At 40.5% G+C, this 19,677-nt stretch overlaps 1 protein-coding gene across 2 annotated transcripts in view; it reads right to left on the bottom strand.

Annotated features, from left to right (window-relative positions):
• The window catches only part of COL24A1 (collagen type XXIV alpha 1 chain), a 242,558-nt gene that overhangs the window by 86,677 nt on the left and 136,204 nt on the right, over positions 1–19,677 (bottom strand). For both annotated transcript variants that reach the window (XR_014712726.1, XM_084637175.1), the window contains exon 25: positions 2,013–2,066. Coding sequence is in view for 1 of the 2 variants with exons in the window: in XM_084637175.1 (XP_084493301.1) it covers positions 2,013–2,066 (54 nt within the window). In the remaining variant the exon portion in view is untranslated. The remainder of the gene's footprint in view (positions 1–2,012; positions 2,067–19,677) is intronic.

Raw genomic sequence — 19,677 nt, 5'->3', positions numbered from 1 at the left:
AGCCTGGAGAGACACATGTGTGTTCACACGCACGCACGTGGGAGGTGTTTCTGACCATGTGGGGGTTTGGCTGTAGGAAGAGGAGGCGGCCTAGGAACTTTCTGAGCTCAGAGGATGATGTGTGGGCAAGTTGAGTTCAGGTGGGAATGGAGTCAACTGATGAATGGGGAAGTACGTGAACAGATGTAAGAGACGGGGACAAGTCAGTAGTGGGGAGATAGATGGGGAGTGCTAGATTAGGAGATAACAATGAAGGGGGAATAGAGGAATAAATATGGTTTTCTCCCACTGTAGCCTTTACTATAAAGTGTCCCATTTCCTCAAAGGGAAGTGGGAGAGGGCACCTCTTTTTTCCCCCCACTTCCCCACCAACCTTTCTTATCCCCCCAGCACAACACCTTCCTGTGATCCCCCAAATGCAACCACAGTGTCCCAGTTTTTTGTTTTGAAAATAAAATCAAACTACAAGTTACTTTTTCCCTTCCATTTACTAGGTGGCTTACAGGAAAGAGATTCAGAAAGCTAACTGGGCTATGCAACCCACTGGCAGCAGGGACGTGCCTTGCATGGGGGTATGTCACATTCCTAGCTACCTACATTCTTTATGCATCCATGAGTTATCTATAACCGTAACAAATAAACAAGAGAAAAAAAACTTCACATTTCCCTCTATTTTTTAATAACACGTACATATGGGCAAGTCAAGCCCCCACCTCAGCATCAACTGCCACTGCCATTTGTCTAGCTCCCTGGCTAGAAGGGGAGGAGGGTTTTTTCCTCACCTCTTATACCCTGACTCCTCTTCTATCCTAATAACATCCAGCCCAGCTACTAGGCCTGGCTGAGGATTAATCTCGGCTGCTAAAATACAGCTCTTGAAAATAACAAATGATTCCTTTATGTTATAAAGAGAGGCACCGGGTACATCACATTACAGTGCACCACTAATCATGAAGAGACAAGTATCCAGTGTAGTCATGGAAACTGTCAATCTGTCATTAAGCAATTTGCTTCCATTTGCTGACAGATTTGCTACATTTCCTCTCCTATTTTAAACCAGCAACTGAAGTAAGTTTGTAAGTATATGAAGAGCAAACAAAATGACAAGATCTCCTTCAATACTGTATTCTAGGCATGCAGTTATGATTAAAGCCTTATAAAACTTATCCATATTTAAGATTTGACAACCAGTGCTTTCATTTAATGTATTTCCTTTTCCTTATAATATAAACCAACAGTAAAAATATCACCATATTTTCATGGAAGTTATAATAAATTCATAGAGTAAGATTTTGTCAGTAGCATTCTTTTGAATTCCAGCCACCAAAGTTGGTGAACTAATTCAATCCTGCAGGATTAAAATATGAATGGTGCTAGATCATTCTGACAAATAATTATGTGTTTTTTATAATTGAAACTGACATTCAGTCAAGTAATAGCTGTTTTTATCTTTTTGTTAAAGTAGAACTTGTCTAATATTCTTAGACTTACATTATGCTAATAATATTAACACTGCCAAACATTACATTCACAAACACATCTGAGTGTCATATAGGAGAGGAAACTGTAATTATGTGCATTTATTGACTTAGCTTCATTTAAAAACTGGCACAGAAATTTTACTAATGCTTATTGCCAAATTATAGTGTTCTGCTTTTATCTCTCTCCACAGCGAAGTGAAAAATGGCCACCCAATTAAAACAAATACTGATCATGTCACATTCTCAGACTGAAACCAATGAAATAGATAGGAAGGCAAGCCCTCGGGCACAAAAAATATCTCTGCCCACTCCAGTAAATTCACAAGCTCCAATTTCATTATAAATAAAGGCAAACGAACCACGTGCTGGTCACTGGTATTGGATTTGTGCTGCATTTGATTACATCCCTATGTGTTAAAATGCATACTGACATATTAGTTAGGTCACAATGATCACTAAATAATCTATCATCAATGTATGGTTTCTTTTAGCGATTTATACTGCTGTTCAGACTGAGGTGTTAGAAGTTACCTTTTCACCAGGGATTCCAGCAGGTCCAATTTCTCCAGGTAAACCAATGGGTCCCTACATGAAAAAACAAATGGATTTTATTTGTATGATGCCCATGCCGCTTCGTGGTTTTGCATCTGCCAACAAACAAAGGGCAGATTGTGGAGCCCTTTTTCAACCTGGTGAGTCACCTACTCACAAGAGTAGACCCGGTGGTTTGCAAAGGACTGTTTATGTGAGTCAGAGTTCGTCCATGTGAGTAAGTGTTGTACAGCCTAGCCCATAGGACTTCAGGGGCAGATAATTAATACTAATTCCCAACCTTCCCCTTCCTGGTCGTCTCGCCACAGCATTACAGAGCTTTTCCTAATATATCATTTTCTCTGTTGAGCAGACATCTCTGGTAGTAGCTTCTGCTGACGGTATGCAGTTGGGGCTAGATTGTGGCCTGTGGGAGGCACCTCCTGTACTCAGATCCAGATGCAATCAAGGGATGTTGGAAGAAGGGGAAATATTATTTAATTATTATTTAACTTTTATGTTGTGGTAGTGTACCCCACACACCTCCTGGGTGTGGTGTTCTGTCCCATTTAGTGGCACCGAGACCACTTAGAGAGAGATTAATGAGTCTGCTCTACAGGCATATGGCTTTTAGCTCATGCAGTAGAGGCTCATGCATTTAGCACCAGAGGTCCCAGGTTTGATCCTGCCCGCCAACAACCAGGGTCTGTTGGTGTTACAGTAGCACCAAAATGCCACCACGAGGCTGGGCCTCATTGTGCCAGGTGCTCTATCAACATATAACTAGCAATGCTAATCGCTTTCCCAGTGCTTTAGTCCTAGCCACAAATTTCTAGGAAGCTATAAATTCATCAAAGAATATCCTCGATGTCACTGGAACGCAACCCGGGCAAAACAAAAATACTATTGGATTGAGGTAATACTTATTGTCTCCTGAGCTTGCTAGGAATGGAACACCCATTGAAGTCATGGGGAGTTTTGGCTGAGAAAGACACAGGATCAGATCTTTTCCTAAGAAAATAGCTCTCTTATGACCCTCTCCTACGAATTTCCACCAGTATTGTACAGGCTGTAACAAAAGATCTATATGGAGGGGTTATTCACAGGGGTATTCCACTAATAAAAGATAGGTCCTTTTGGAACTATTCCACTCTCAGTGGCTTCAGTCCGCTCCCACTGAAGCCAATGGTAACGCTCAACAGGCGGAGAGTTAGGCCAATGCCGGGTACTTTTCAAAAAACTCACCCACAACACCATGTAACACACTGCCACCACAACATTCCAAATAAATTAACAATTAAATAAAACACCTACATCTTTGTAGCATTTAGATCATTGTAATTCTAGGCCCTGAAACTCTAGGCCCTGATTCAGTAAGGTACTTAATGATGTGCTTAACTTTAAGTAAGCCTGTGTGTAGCCCAATTCACTTCAAATGCCTACCGTTAGGCAGGTCCCTAAGTACCTTGCTGAATTGAGCCGTAAATGCAGAAAACAAGGAAATTTACAGCGAGGCCTGTTTTCCAACATACAGTTAAAACAGGACAACCCTTTGACTGGTATCCTGATATTTCCTACTGGGTATTGATAGTGGAGGGCAGCCTTAGCTTTTTTTTTTCTTTTTGCTCATCTTATTTAGCAGGTGCTGTTTTTCTGTAGTCCACTTGGCCAAATTTTAATTAAAGCTGCAATTTTTTTCCATACAGTATTTCATACTCTCTGCGACAGGTACTAAGGCAATGAATAACATAAATAAATTGGCTTATTTTTTAGGGATTTATTTTATTTCAAAATATATTGATAGGTTTCAATGTCCACTTTAGATACGACCATGATGAGATGAAATGTTGAGGGGCAAGGGTCCATATAAAGGCAGATAGACAGATGTCAAAAGAGATAATGGAAGCTAAGCAGCTACAATATCTGAAACCATATGGCGAAATGGTGCCACTTGCATGATTATTTATTTTTAATTTTATACATATATATGTTGTTCAGTGAAGTTATGCTGCCTTTTTTCTGAATCTCTCTAAAATGGATATATAATTGAAAATTACAGAGTATCCTCCCAGCTTCAAAAGACTTGGATGATTGACATTTCTTCTCTTGAGGCTGTTGTTAAAGCTTTTGGACTCCCTCTGAACTCTTTCTTTCTTTCTTTCTTTTTCTTTTTTAAAGAAAACAGAGTCTTAACAAAGGGAGGGGAAAAGGCATAAGGGTAAGCAGACATATCTGTTCAGTGCAGAGTTTAAAGCAGTCTGTTGACAGTGTTTGAAAAATACCTTCCATGAAAGGCTTGTACAGTTTGCCTAGGAAAAAATGAAAACATCTCCAATGGAAGAAAATGTCCTTTCTGTAATCTGTAACGTAATTACAAACTCTCATTTGAATAGACCTGTAATCATTAATCCTACTGCATATGCCTCCCCTATATAGCCCACACATTGTTTTACTTTTGCTAGCACTACCTCAGAAATCTACCATCCTGGGGACATATTCTTTCAATTTGAACTGCCTCCAGTTTCTACGGTAGAAGGAGACTTTGAAAACGAGGCACTATGTAAACAAATGAGAGTCAAATTATAGAGGAAAAGGCAGTTCTTTATATTGAACAACAGAAAATATCTTTTTATGTTCATTTTTAACCATTCTTTCATACCAATAGGAACACATACAGGAGAACACCAAACCCTGTCAGCAAGACATCTTGTTAAAATGGATATGTTTTTTCAGTTTGTACATAGTAACAGCAGTTTATATACCAAGTGGAAAATTCTGGCTCCACTGAAATTAATGGGAGCTTTGCCACTGACATGAGTGAGTTCACCCCAGACATATAAACTCCATCTGACCATTAAAATCAATGGGACTTCTCATGGGAGTAACTCCTCACCAATGGAAGTCAGAGGTTCACAATCTGGCCCAGTCTAATAGCTCTTAATTATGATAGAGATTACAAAAACAACAAACCAATTACACCTACAGCCAATTTGTTTAAGGAAGTCTTAATGCTTTGAGGCAGTTTAGCAGCTCTGGGATTTGTGTTCTGAACATTACATTCACAGCCTGGACTGAGAGTAGGGACTGAATTGTGAAGAGCACACAGTCATGTTCTGAGAAACAACTCCTTAACTAGTGTAAACTGTCACAGCTTCAGGGATTTAAACAAAATGGAGCTAGGATAGTTTAGTCCAGCTGAGTATCTGCCCCTGAATGTATTACAGGTAAGAAATAATCTTTATTCCTGTTGAGTGCATTTATTTTATTCTGAGAACACCTAATAGAATCATAGCTAGAAGCTACGTGGAGCTGTGTTCATTTGAAAGAGTTACTTTCCCTGTAATGAGAGTTAGAAGAGATATTTCAGGTACTTTTAATTTTACAGGACACTCCATGGCTAGGTGGAAAACTGGAAGTGCCCACACTCAAGGTTGGTTAGTGACTGCAGCCAGTTACTTCCAAACAGGAGTAATGAACACGGGCTCCTTCTGGGACATGAAAGCTGTGGAGAGGGTGGAAGAAACAACAACGGGAGCGATAGGAAAAGAAAAGAAACAGTCAGTATAGAGAAGCTGTGAATACCTTGGGAAAGGAAAGCACATTCACGATCCCAATTTTGAGCTATTTGATGAAGTGAAAAACATTAATGCACATTCAGTATTTTACTAAATATAACAAATAATAACACATCCAAATGTATGATTAATGTATTTTTATAGCAGTAAGGAAATTGCAAAACAGCATGTAGACATGGCAAAAATGATGTATGAATGCTGTCCCTTTGCTACACATATTGGCTGTCCCAGCTGTGTATTGGCATAATGATGCCTTTTGCTTCTGTAAATAGTTATCAGTAAATGCTTGACTCAACTCCTTCAGTTCCACCTTGTCTTCTGAGGATATTGCAAGTTTTTTTTCAAAAAGAAAATGCACAGAGCTGGTGGTCCCAGCTACGTTCTTGGAGGCAGCAGATTTTCAATAGCACAAATCAGAGTTAGGGATCTAATCCCAATGACTTTCAATGGGAGCTGGGAGCCTAATTGCCCTTTGGTGCTTAGGAGATTGAGAGTTATGGTTCAGAGTGTTTCCTCGATTGTAACTCTTTTTGGATCTTGTTAATAAACATGTGGAAGTTTTTGGCTGTTGTCTCTTTTTGGTAAGGTGCAAAACAACTCCTGTAAGCCACCTTTACTACATTCACAAGATATTTCTTCCAAGAGTTTCCAACTGGAAAATCATGCAAATGGGCCACAACCAGTCAGCAGCTATGTGCGCTCCAGGTTTTGAACACATTAAAGCATCATGAGGATACCTCTAATTACTATTAAATTCTGGAAGAAAACTGCTTTAGGGAGTCAGTGCAATTGTAAAACAAGTATTGTTGGAAACATGTTCTCAATTTCCTTGCTACCCTGAAGATCTGGATTAGCATGGGGTTAGCAAAAGTGGAACATTTAAAAAAAATGGTGAGTGAAGAAATAGCAAAAGGCACCTGGAATACATCATATAAGTGATCATGAAATATGCAGTGTTGTTGTAGCCATGTTGGTCCCTGGACTGACACTGCTTGTGAAGTCTGGCAGAAATATGAAAGTTACTAGTAATGTAGTAATATTCAACTGTGTTATGTCTGTAACACATTAAATCAGATTATGTGTATAAGATTCAGAAGTTGGCAACTGCTATCTCTACATACATAGGAATATAACCAAGTTTAATTAGCAGTAAGCAACTTTAACTAGCACTTAAACAGGTTTTTGTTTTTCAAGAGCAAAAATATTCATACACACCAGACAGCTGTTACTCCTTTTATGATTTAATTATAATTTTATTTCAGTCTATCAAAATCATTGCTCAATCGATTTATACTGGCGACAAAACAACAATTCAGGGATTTCTGCCTTTAAACATGCTCTGTTTTTATATATATATATATATATGTTCAATAAAATCCACAATCAAGGCCACGAGAAAACAGCAGGTGTAAAATCACTGCTAGATTTTGTGATTTGTACTCTGCTCCCTATTTTCCTGAAATTTGAGCTGTATTAGAAATATCAATGTTTAATATATTTTGATATCATAGCCAGTGTTAGGCCATCTCAATTACCCTGTGGAATACAGTATAAGGAGGGTCTGCTATCAGAGCTTGAATCTCACTAACTCTAGCGTCTGAAGTTGTAGCCCCCAGGAAGGCAGTTTGGGGTGTGAGCTGGCGAAGAAAGCACTTGGATAAGAGTTCAGAGCGTAAGGGCTTCACAAGGCCATAAAAACTATATTAAAATCTCAAAATGAGGGAGGTTCCTTAAGAAGGTGATATGTGTGAACGAGTCCTTTTAGAAACTTTGAAACAGTGGAATGAGAGAACACTGTAAGTCTGAGTGGGAGGGTAGCAACCTGAAATGAAAACTAAACACACCCTGACAGAGCTGACGTGGGGGCCTAACAGCTTGACCTGGGGGCTGTTATCCAGGATCTTGGTAATAGAAGCTTATAACAGGATGAGATCTTGTTGTGAAGACCAGATGGAAAAATCTCTTCCACTTTGATTTGCAGACTGATCCTCTAGAAAGGTGACTGTGCTGTTACAGGATCTTTTCGATCTATATGGCTCTAATGCTGTCCGTTGTGCTCAGCCAGCCAACTTCCAGGTAATCAGAGTAAGGAAGTGGAGTCTGGGAGGAAAATTTAATATGGCAGACTGGGGAGAGAGACTGGTGGCTGTGTGGACAAATGCAATATGTCTGTGAGCTAATAATGTCTGGCCCAATAAGAGGCTGTAAGTGTCACTGTGGCTACATCCTGACTGATCTTCCTTATGACCCTTTGGGAGATGGGAAGAAAAGCTCAGAGAAGCCAATGAAGCCAGGGGATGAGGAAAACATCTTGGAGTGACCCTGGCCTTGATATCTGCTCTGGAGCAGAACACAAGGCAAGATGTACCTCAGGGAGCCCCATCAGTGGAATAAAGGCTTAAGAATAGAGTGACCACTCATGGTTGGCTGAGTACTGTCTGCTGAGGCAATCCACGAGATCTTTGTTTGTTCCTGGTAAGTGAAGGGCCAAGGGAGTTATCCTGTGAAGCTGGTAGCATGTGCATTGCTTGACTGCTTCCTGACACAGGGAGATAAGCAGGCATCCTCCTGCCCGTTGATGTAATACATTGTGGAGGTGTTTCTGTCAGGATATGTACTGTGGTTCCTTTCGGGAACAGTTCTGGAGATACAGGTGCTAGTGGTATTGGTACTGGGGCCAGGTTGGCGTCAATAGTTATTAACAAGTCTGCTGGTATTCTTCAGGACTGTGGTACTGGTAGGTCTGGCACTGAAGGTGCCAGTGAGGAGTCATTGCCAGTATTGAGCTTCATGGCATAGTGCACTTAATTCCACATGGATGCAACAGAGAGTCAGCCCCGCTGGCCTGTCCAGGGTGATCAGGCATGTGGGCTTGTGAGTTAGAAATGTTGGAAGGCCTAACGACTAATTTCTTTGATTTCTCCCATTCCAGAAAGAGGATCGGTGCCATGAGTTACCCCTTGAGCAGAGCTCGTATCTGCCCTGCCTAGTGGAGGCGGTACCAGGTTTTGGCACTGATTGCCAAATCTGGTTTGGAAGACTGAGGACAGCTGAGTGAAGAGAATGTGAATCCTTTCTTGGTACCAGCAATGGAAGCCTTCCAGGTAGAGTCTCTACTTACAGGAGTACTAACGCAGCGGGATCTCTGGGAGGAGAGTCCCTTTTTTAAACTAGAGGTTGCAAGCCTGAAAAATGGGAAGGTTAGTGGAGTTTTCAAGGAGGATGGGAAGGAAGAGAAAGGTCAGAAGAGAGATCAGAGAGTCAGAGACTAAGGTGAACATGATGGGGGTGCCAGCAGAGACTGAAGAAGAGGAAAATTCTTGATGATGTTGGTTTTCTTTTGAAAAAATATGGCAACCTCCTGGGCAGACAAAGTGGGACTGAGGGAGCCTACTAAAACATTTACTGATGTTTATTTACAGAAACAAAAACATCTTTATACCAATAGGCTGAGCCAAATAGTTTTGATCTCATACTAAACTTTCTCAGAGTTCATGGGGCTCTTTAGATCCAGGGCTCTAGTTTGGCTCACATAAAGAAGCCAACTGCAAAGTTTGGATCCAGATCACTACAGGTTTGAGCTCATCTCTGCTTATTACAGAAGAGGATAAATATCTGCCAAAGGTAGTGTATTAAGTCAGAGTCCTTTGGCATCCCCATAAACTCCCTTTTGGCACAGTGGTACACTCCAAAAATCAAATTGAATGTGTTATAGAGAAAAGGAAAAAGGAAAATAACTGAATGAAAAAAATGATCACGGCCATAAACCTTGTTAAAAAATTAGGCCATAAACTTTCATTTGCAAGGATTTCTGTACGAGTCTCTAATGACAAATATCCCTTTATAGAAGCCTCCTTGACATAAGCATTTTTATGGAAAATGGATCAGAGATCAGATCCCACATCTAACACATGCGTAAGGAAGACCAAGCATACTGCCAGAGCACATGCTTTGTGTTAGAAACCGGACTACAGTGCAATAATTGGAAACATATTGTATACTTAGTGCAAAATAGAGTATATAATAATTTTTTAAAAGGCTTGGTTAGAGAGAAGCAGATATTCTTCCAGTTCCAAAAGAGTCATGTGTAAGCAGTTACCTGTCAGGCTATATAGACTAATATTTACTTTTAAGTCAAAAGAAAATTTTCCAATGAAGCATCATTTCATATAGAATTCAAAATTTCACCATATTCATAAGACATAATGTTAATGACATGATACAAATATCCATACAATATTTTCTTGCCATAAGAAAATCTTTATATTATTGTACTCTTTTCTTTCCATTCATCCATGAAAACTTTCCCTGCATCTGCACATTCCTCCCAGCTGGAAGATAAGATCTAACCTGTACCAATGCAATAATTATGTCTGCTTGTAAGGATTTATATACAGACACTTTTCTCAAGAGCCTATAAACTTCAGTCTTTGCAAAGAGTTTCCTTCACCTAGGTACAGTATTTAAAAAACAAACAAACAAAACCAACCAACATCCAGATTTCAACACATTAAAATGAATATTTCTAGGGTTTAAGACAGTTTCTTTCTATGTTAATTTTAACAAAACAACAACCATATTACAAACCTGAGCTTCTATTACTTTATGTCATACTGATATACCTAGAATTGTGTTTTCAACGTTTACTGTGAAACACCCCCAACCTTTGAAACTAAAGTCCAGTCTCAGACCAAGTTCACCAGCCCTGCATTTTGAGACATAATAAGAGTTGGTGTTTTTAGATTAGTTTGATCTTATTTTTCATAGTCAACAGCAAAAATAAATTAATAATTACAAAGGTAATACAGCTTATTTGCAAAAAAAATAAGGCCAAAATAAAAAAAATAGGCCAAATGGTTGTCCAGCTAGCAAGGCATCCGCTGTATCCCTGCAATGGCAATGCACATCACAGCTAATAATATGGGAAGAGAAGCATGCTCAAAAAAGCCACTCTGTTCCCAACACACAAAGGAGGGGGTGGAACCTTGGCCTGTCCGCTAACACCATTGTGCTGGCTTTCTGGGGAACAGAATATTGTGCTGCAGACAGACTCAGAGCAGTTTACTCCCTCCCTGGAGCAGCAAGGGAGCCAGGAGGAGGACTGTGACTCTCTGAGTCACAGCATCACTCCTGATTGCTCCAGAGGCAGCACCAAAATGCAGATCCTTTGGATCCAATGGATAAATGAATCTGAGTTCATTCAGAGTTTTGAAGATGAAGGTAAAGACCCTGAAATGAAGCCCAAATCTGATCAGCACTAATGCAGAGTGCAGACAATTAGTTTTAAAGGCTGTCCTCTCTCCAGACCACTGTGAACATGGAACAAAAAGGAGCTGAAATGGAAAAAGTATTGAGAAAATTCTGACTTCCTACACATAGAGGGGGAATTTAGCAAATGGGGTCATCTCCTGGGCCCAAGACACTTCCTTTGTCAATGCCAAGTAACTACTTGCCAGGAGCTGCCTGTATGACTGTAAGTGAGGTACAACATACGTGGGTCATATTACTTATCCTACTTAAACAAAAAGTTGTTTTTTTAAAAAATAATAATATATTTTATTCCATAAGGGTTAGGAAAGGCTTTTCACTGCAAGGAAAGCAAGGAGATAGAGGGAAAATTCTTCCTCAGATGAATCTAAGTCCCTAGCAAGTTGGTTTACTTGGAGAAAGGAATAATGATGAAAATATAGAAGTTTGCATGTACACACACCTCACTCATTCTAATGCTGCCTTCCTCATCCATTTTTTGTTCTTGTAGCTTTCCCATTTTTTGCTTTGTTTGTATAACATTGTGCTGCAGTTGCTATACTCTGCCACCAAGCTCTCTCAATTTCAAAAAGAACAGAAATAACATAGTTTTCAGAGTATCAGCCGTGTTAGTCTGTATCCGCAAAAAGAAAAGGAGGACTTGTGGCACCTTAGAGACTAACACATTTATTTGACAATAAGCTTTCGTGAGCTACAGCTCAGATAAATTTGTTAGTCTCTAAGGTGCCACAAGTCCTCCTTTTCTTTTTGAGAAATAACATACTCTCTCTCTAATCAAGATCAGATCTAATTCACAAGCAGTACTGTTTCTGCAAGATTTTGGAACAACCTGAGATACTGAAGCATGTTACAGTGTCATCATCCTTTACTGGGCAGACTGCGTTGGCTTTGCTTTACAATGCCATAAGCCAAGAGCTCAGGGAGGAAAATTGAACTGGCTTACTGAATTTAGTCTTTTCCAAAACCTTTAATGCCTTGTGCTTCATGTATTTGCTGATAGCACTTCATTCTGAGTCAGGTAAAAATATGGTGGTAGACTAGAACATTGCCCAATGTGCAGCGCCTGACAACTAAACAGCTGTTTGATCACAGTTTCTGAATCTCACTGCTATGCTTATGCCACTTGGCAGTCTAAGCTTTTTGGTGAGTGATCTGTATTAACAGTCAACCTTAAAACTTCAGATCAATTTCCTGCCTCAGAGCCTTTGTACTAAAAATGTTAGGAAGGGAACATAAGATCTATAGGTGCATTAATCATGATTATGTTCAGAAGCACAAGGTTAGAAAGGCAGATGCCCTTGTCCTCTGTTCCACACACTAGGATCTGACTGTCTGTTTTGTTAAAATTTTCTGTCCTTTGAAATAGTATTTGGTAGTAAATCAAAGTAATCTGAGTAAAAGCCTCTGAGGCTACTTATTTGGGATATGTACATCCTGCTGGGGAAAAGTATTGATTTTGTAGCAGATAGCTACAGTCTCACTGGAACCTTCAAAGGTGCAGTTGCCAGACTCCAGAATGAACTGAATATTAGAAAGAGAAAACATGTTGGCATCACTGCTTTATCCACAACTCAAAGATACAAATATCATGGGCCAAATTCTGCTTTCAGAAACACCACAGTAAATCCAGAGTAATTATTCTAGAGTACACCAGTATGATGTACCAAAATTCCACCCCATGCTTCTCATCTAAGATGACAGAGTGCTGGCAGGACGTTCTCATAAGCAAAGTGTTGGAAGTTAGTCTTCTTCCACCTTCTTCCCAGATGCCATGTGATGACACTACTCCTGTTAAAAAATAAAATGTTTTCCTGAATCATCAGAGTGTACAAAAGAGGTGCATGAAACTTTGAGATGCAGACTGACACGGGACCAGCAGTAAACAGCATGCTCACACCTGCACCATTATTGGGTGAAAATGAATACATATACTCTGTGAACGGCTGTAAGGATCCACGGGTCTAGAATGTGGAGTTGTGGGGTCCTTGGATGACTGATGCTTCCACATCACCACTGGGGAGCCAGCTAAAGGAGCATCCAACAAATACTGGAGGGTTATACACCTCAGGAAGTACTGCCCAAAAACACCAGAGTGAACCAGAACCCTGTGAACACCTTTTTGGTCCTCACCAACTATTTAAACCAAGAAGTTGCCCCAGAGAGCTGTCTGAGCAACAGTGCAGACTCCAGCTTGCTGCTGCTACCAACCCTGTTGTTTGCCTTGTCTTGCTCCTGATTCCTGCCATTGATCCTGGCCCTGCTTGACCTTGATACGTATCTCCTGACTTGGCTTGGTAACTAGTCCTGACTCCTGCCTTCGATCCCTGTCCAGGGGACACTACTGTTCCAACTGCCTATGCCCCAGCCATTACAATGCCATTTCCGTGATCATTGGTCAGGTAGCTCCCAAATGTCTCTTCTCATATTCCATCTTCACAGGTGACCCTGATATACACATAGCCTGCTACATGTAAAGGAAGGTAGCTAGAGAACTGGTGGTAAAAACATTATGCTGGGTGTAAATGACTGTGACATAAAGAGTGTTTGAAGTCTGACGCCATTGCTGTCCAAAATGCAACAAAGAGGTTCTTTATTTCCAGCATAGCATCTGGTGAACAAGACTTAACAGATCTCTTCTGAATGGTAGATGTCATGCTGCCTCCCACAAGTAGCACAGCTGAGCATTTGCTGGGAGTTGTTATTCTGTTTTGCAGATAAGATTGCCTGGATTTGGAGCAAGATGCAGTTGAGACGACAGCACACCCTCGTGCAGGAACTGTTGGACTCACTCTTGTATGGTTCCATTTTCTTCTCTGTGAGGGCAGACCAGATGAAGAGCTCATTTAAATCAAGATTGGATTTTTTTCTAAAATAGATGCTCTAAGGATTATTTTCAGGAAGTTCTATGACCTGTGCTGTACAGGAGGTCAGACGAGATGATCGCAATGGTCCCTTCTGGCCTTGGGATCTATGAAGCTATGTGCCCCATAGCTCTCTTCTCTGAAGTACTGCAGAGTTCCATTTTGTCACTCCTCCAACATGTATGTGATGCTTTTAAGGGGGGGATGATAATGAGGTAGCGTGGACTAAGGTGATTCCAGTATCTGGAGCAAACTCAGGGATAGGCTCTTTGGCTGCTAAGGACATGAGCCTTACACAGTGCAAAACAGCCTTAAAACAGCTGGTGATTCCTCACAGAAAATTCCCCATGTATGGGGAATCTTCACTGATGCAGGGCTGCTGGAGATAGTGTAGACACCTCCTACACCAGCTGCTCCCCCTCAGTGCAAGAGGGAGGTGGGAGCATGATGGAGCTCAGCTCCATTATACCTGATTCTCCCCTAGTGTAAGAGGCCTTATACCAGCAGCATAATTTAGAGGACAACTCCACTTGGGCAGCACTGAACAGTGAGCCACAACTAGGCTGCACCCATGGCTGTGCTCAGACATAGCGGAGAATAAAGGCTTCTGTCTCTGCTTTACTGGATCTGGTTGGTGTGGTTGACCAGTTTATCCAGTGACATGCTGGGATTTGGATTTTGATGAGAGTGAACAGCCCTCTGGATTTGGATGGATTATGATGGTAGGCTGGGGAAAATAGCCAGAAGAAATGTCTGTAGTGATACCAGCTCCCTCAGTTAAGGTACCTTGCCCACTTTTCTTTCTCCAGGTTCATAACTTGGCGTTTCATTGGATGAGGGAGCTGTTTCTGAAGGTCAAGATAGACGTATGGGCCAAATGGTGTTTTAATAATCTGAACATGGCCTTTTCTTTTGAAATTAACACTTAACACAGTGGCTTCACACTACTGTCATCTTGAGATCGGATTGCTGCAAAGGACTATGTGGTGCTGCTCCTTATATCAATTGGAAATTTCAGCTGGTGAATATGGTGGTGGCCTCTCTGTTGAGTGGTGGTTCTTGCATGGAGCATGTAACACTTGTGCTTCATCACTTTCACTTCCCCTTCATTTGGGAGAGTCTATTTAAGATGCTAGTTCTGATCTATCAAACTATAAATGATTTGGGGTGCTGGGTACTTCAAAGACTACCTCTCTGTCCATGTGGGATACTAAACAGCTGATTAAGGGCTTTATCAGTGAGGAATCCTTCAACTTTGCAATTTGCTTCTTAAACTGGTACACCGGAGCCTGAATTTGTTGACCTTCAGGTCATGTCACAATGTCTATCTGTTTTCCAATGCTTTTCCTGAGGGGGAGGACTAAGTGGTTGATGGATACTGTCAGTTATGTGGGATCTGAGAGGGGTTTTACTCTTTGAGGTCTACAATATAGATGAAAAGCATTATATAAATGCAAAGTATTGTTATTATTACTCTATAAATTCTTAATAGTCTCTCTTTTTCAAACCTTTATGAAGTAGGTTTTTGAGAATGGCAGAGCTAGCTGTGTCTTCTGATGCCCTTCATAGTATTGACCCCACATTCACTATCCTTTCTTTGAAAAATGTTTTACTCAGTTTGCTTTTCTTTTTCCTGATGTTTCCAATTTTTGTTTGTGCATCCCCAGCGTCCAGACTTTTCACAATAGTTCAAAGAACTTTGTCTATTTAGCATCTTGAAAATTCACTCAAAGTCCCGTTAATCTTTTCTTCAAGCAAAGAGAATTGCAATTTTCCATTCCCCATAAATTAAACATCCTTTCCATGGGGGTCAATCCTGCTACATTTTGCCTCTGCAGGAGGTGGGGAAATTACTTACATGAGTTCTTCCCAAAAGTAACTCCACATCTCCAGACACACAGCACAACTTGCCTTATCTTCCCAAGGCAGCATGACCTTTTCTCTTACAGGTCTGCCTGCTGTGCAGCTAGCATCTGCAGCCAGAAGGTCACCTACATTCTTTGCTGGACCTTGTATTTTATTATTTTTGTTGCCAGTTTTTGTACTACTTGTATCTACTTAGTTTCCCTTCTGTGGTACTGAATGCTGTCCACAATTGGGCATACTTGTTTAAATGTACTTTAACAGGTCATTTATGAAGTGCTAGGATTATTTTTTAAGGGTTTGTGTTCTATGCCTCTGCTTACTCTGGTTTGTCATTTTGACACCAACCCGACATTGTGCTGTTAACAGCTTCTCTGTTTTTGCTGAATTTTTGCAGTGATTTTGGCACGGAGAAATGTTCATTAATTTCCCCCCCAGCTATTCATAGTCTGTTACTGCCTGGATGAACACTAGCATTACTAAACAATAACACAGCCCTAGCAGGCAACGGTTTTAATCTCAGAGAATTTCAGTTTTATGGCACAAAACCCAAAAAACAATCACTTTCTTAAAATGTCTGAAGTCATCCATGCACTGGGATGCACTCTATACAACACAGATGTGGTATTTGTTTTGATGTGCTTGAAGCAACATGGTTTCAAAGATTTGCCAACCACCAATAATTTAAGCATATGAAACCCACATGCCAGCACAGTAAGATTTTTTTTTCCTCCTCACCCAGAGGCAATTTTCTCAGTAGTTGTAGCCAGTGTTTCTTTTGGGATGGTTTCCAAAAGATTATCTCTCACTGGTATTGTAAATTTACTCTGGCTGGTGTCCCATATTAAATTAACCAACCACTGTCTAAATGGATCTATTGATTCCATAGCAGATGATTATCTCATCAGCAAAGAGATCTATCAAAACACGTCAGTTTCTGATTCTGCTCAACCAAACCACACCAGCCAAAAATGGAATCTCACCATATAAACCAAGGTGAAACAGATGTAGCTTTTACCTTAAAATCATCCCTGCTTTGAACAGCTGACAGGTTTTACACTACCAGACAATATGCTGACAATAGCTTTGTTCAAGGCTTCATCACAGCAGCGTTTCAGTTTCCTTTATTCTTATTTGGACCATACAGAACTCACCCATCCCAGCCAAGTACCTTTGTTTTTGTTCTCTTTGGGCACAATCATACGGGCGTCATGAAGAATTTTTTATTTTTATATTATATTGTACAATGGGCTAGCTCCATTGTAGGGATGTAGTGTTTCATCATCTTCTGAGGCATCACCTTTTAGATTATATGGATCAGTTGGTCTCATCCACTGTTTGACAAATCTGTGTTCTGATGTCAACTTTGAACCAAAGCCTTATTAATATTACGGTATGTCTTTTCTTCATCTCTGCAACCACTTTTTAAATCTGGTTACATTTGCCTTAACTATGGAATTTTGATTCTGATGAAAGTAGTTGATACACGATTCTGTACAGTATATCACTCTGATTTTAAGCTTTCCTTTGGTTACTTTTTTGGTCAAGGATTGATATGGGCCTATTACAACAGCATTTATTAGACAAATAATATTCTCCCCTCAAGAAAAATTGCAGTATATAGTTACGAGTGTTTTAGGAAAAGGAGCTTATGTGATTCTTGGGTAAGCATCCATAGGTGCCTCAGATAGCTATCCACAAACATGCAGAGAGGAATGGAAGGAATTTTAAATACAGAAAATGGTGAAAATCTCCTAGATTTAAAAACATTCTTAAGCAGTCCAAGTTCCAGCAGAAGAATAGTTGGCACCATGATTCATGAGAAGTTGAGAAAATAGGCTGGTTTTAAGAACTTTTCATTTCATATAGTTCATGAATATTATAGCTGCTAAAGTATATAGAGCTAAATCCAGCAGGCAGCTGAATACTGTTGAAGGAGGTGCATAGAGGCAAAGCGCTAAGCCCTGGCAACCCAGCTTTTGCTCAGCAGCCTTGGAGAGAGAATTCTGGGTAAAGAGAAAAAATATGAACTGTGCTCAAATTCAGATAAGCTTCGACTTTCCAAAGGTGTTTTGCACCTGAGTCACACAGGCACTTTGGAAAATTCCACTGTACGTCCACACTGAAGGAACATGGGAGTAGGGGGACGGGAGTGTGTTGAGGGACTCAGGGCATAGCCAAGTACTAATAGTCTAAGTGCAATCCTGTACATGGAAATGATAGCCCTGATCCAGCAAGAAGCCTGTGTCTAATTCTAAGTAAATGAACAGTCCCACCGAATTTAGATAAGGGCTTATGTGCACAGCGAGCATTTTCACCATTTCAGGATAACCAGCTGGAGATCTTCTCCAGTTGAGTGTATGGAAAAGCTGACCTTAGAGGGACCGAGAGCAGAAGCTGTCATTTGCGCCTATCATGTAGATAGAAATGCTTGCTACAGCTCCCAAAAAGTCAGTAGCTCAGTGCCCCTTGATATATGGCAGGCAGATGTTCTTGCTGGACCATTAACCACACAGTGCCTGAGTCCCCGGCATATTTCATCTTACTGGATCATGAATAACAAAACACCATACTTAGAATCCCTCCAGGTGGCTGTGTCTTGCTCACGTTCAACCCTCTTGTGTACCCATGCAGGCTCAAGCTTGTGTTTAGCAGGGCTTACCCTGAGAAAGCTGTTCGCTGGAGAGTAATCCTTTTGATGCCTTGGCCAAAAGCTATAGTTCCATCAGCTTAAAAACAAAACAAAAAAACCAACCAAGAGAGCCAGCTGGAACCAGGGGACAGGAGAATAAAAAAAGGTGACAACCATTAAATTAGTACTTTTAATAAGGTGGACTCCTCATGTAGTTTGTTAATTAACTAACTAAAGTTATGTTAAAAAAAACTTTTGGTAACATAGGCAGAGAATTTGCATGCTTTTATTTTGAGATTATTATATTTTCCCCATGTAGTATAACAACTTTGTTCACTTCAGTTGCAGGTTTATAAGTATATACTACGTAATCTTGAATGAAAAGGGGAGTCAATGAAGTTCATTTAAAAAAAAAAGAAAGATAGGCAAAAAAGTAATAGGCAAGAGCAATAAACTAAGAGAAAAAATAATCAAATCATCATATGCCAAGTACAGCGCCTAACAAGGTTTGTGGCTGCCATTCCTCTGATCACTTTGCTTGTATATCCCCTTTCTTCCACCCATTGTATTGTCTGATTAGACTGTAAGGGTATGTCTGTACTGCAATACAACACTCAGGGCTTGCCCATGACAGCTGACTGGGGCTTGCAAGCTGTAGGGCTATAAAACTGTTTATAAAACTTTTTATAGCTGTAGGGCTATAAAACTGCAGTATGGACATTTGGGCTCGGGCTGGAGCCCGGGCTGCCACCCTTTCCCCGTGTGGGGTCCCAGAGCTTGGGCACCTTTCCCCCTTGTGAGGTGCCAGAGCTTGGGCCCCAGCTCAAGCCTGAACAATTGCCAGAGACCCCGGGCTTTTTCCCCCACTTTCCTTTGCAGCATGGGGCACAGGACACTCACAAGTTTAAATTAGAGTAAAGGGTGGATTCTCTGTAACTTGAAGTCTTTAAAATCATGATTTGAGGACATCAGTAACTCAGCCAGAGGTTATGGGTCTATTACAAGAGTGAGTGGGTGAGGTTCTGTGGCCTGCTATAGGTGTTTCATTGCAGTGTAGAAGTACCCTAAAGCCCAGACAGATCTTCAAAGTTTTTTAGATGCCTAACCCCAATTGATTTCAAGATCTTTGGATAGGGACTGTTTCTTTTTACAATTTTTTGCATTATCCTGATTGGAGCTTTTGGGCACAACTGTAATACAAAACAAATTATTTCATCTGTTCCAATATACCACATATTTAGTGGTTGGGATTTTCAGTGTTCTTCTCTCTGAATTCAAAAACCAATATCCTATAATCATGTGAATTTTAAAAGTTCAGGAAGGAGGCAAGCAAAATGAAGGAATTCACTGGTGTGTCTTTGCTAAATATTATTATTATTATTAATACTGTGGAAGTGCTTGGAGGCATAGATCAGATAGGGCCCCCATTGTACTTGGCACTACACAAACATATAGTAAGTCCCTGT

The sequence above is a fragment of the Lepidochelys olivacea genome (genome assembly GCF_965140295.1).
Source record: "Lepidochelys olivacea isolate rLepOli2 genome assembly, chromosome: 8".
NCBI classification, from domain to species: Eukaryota; Metazoa; Chordata; order Testudines; family Cheloniidae; genus Lepidochelys; species Lepidochelys olivacea.
Note: the sequence above shows the minus strand (reverse complement) of the source record. Positions and strands in the feature narration are given on the sequence as shown.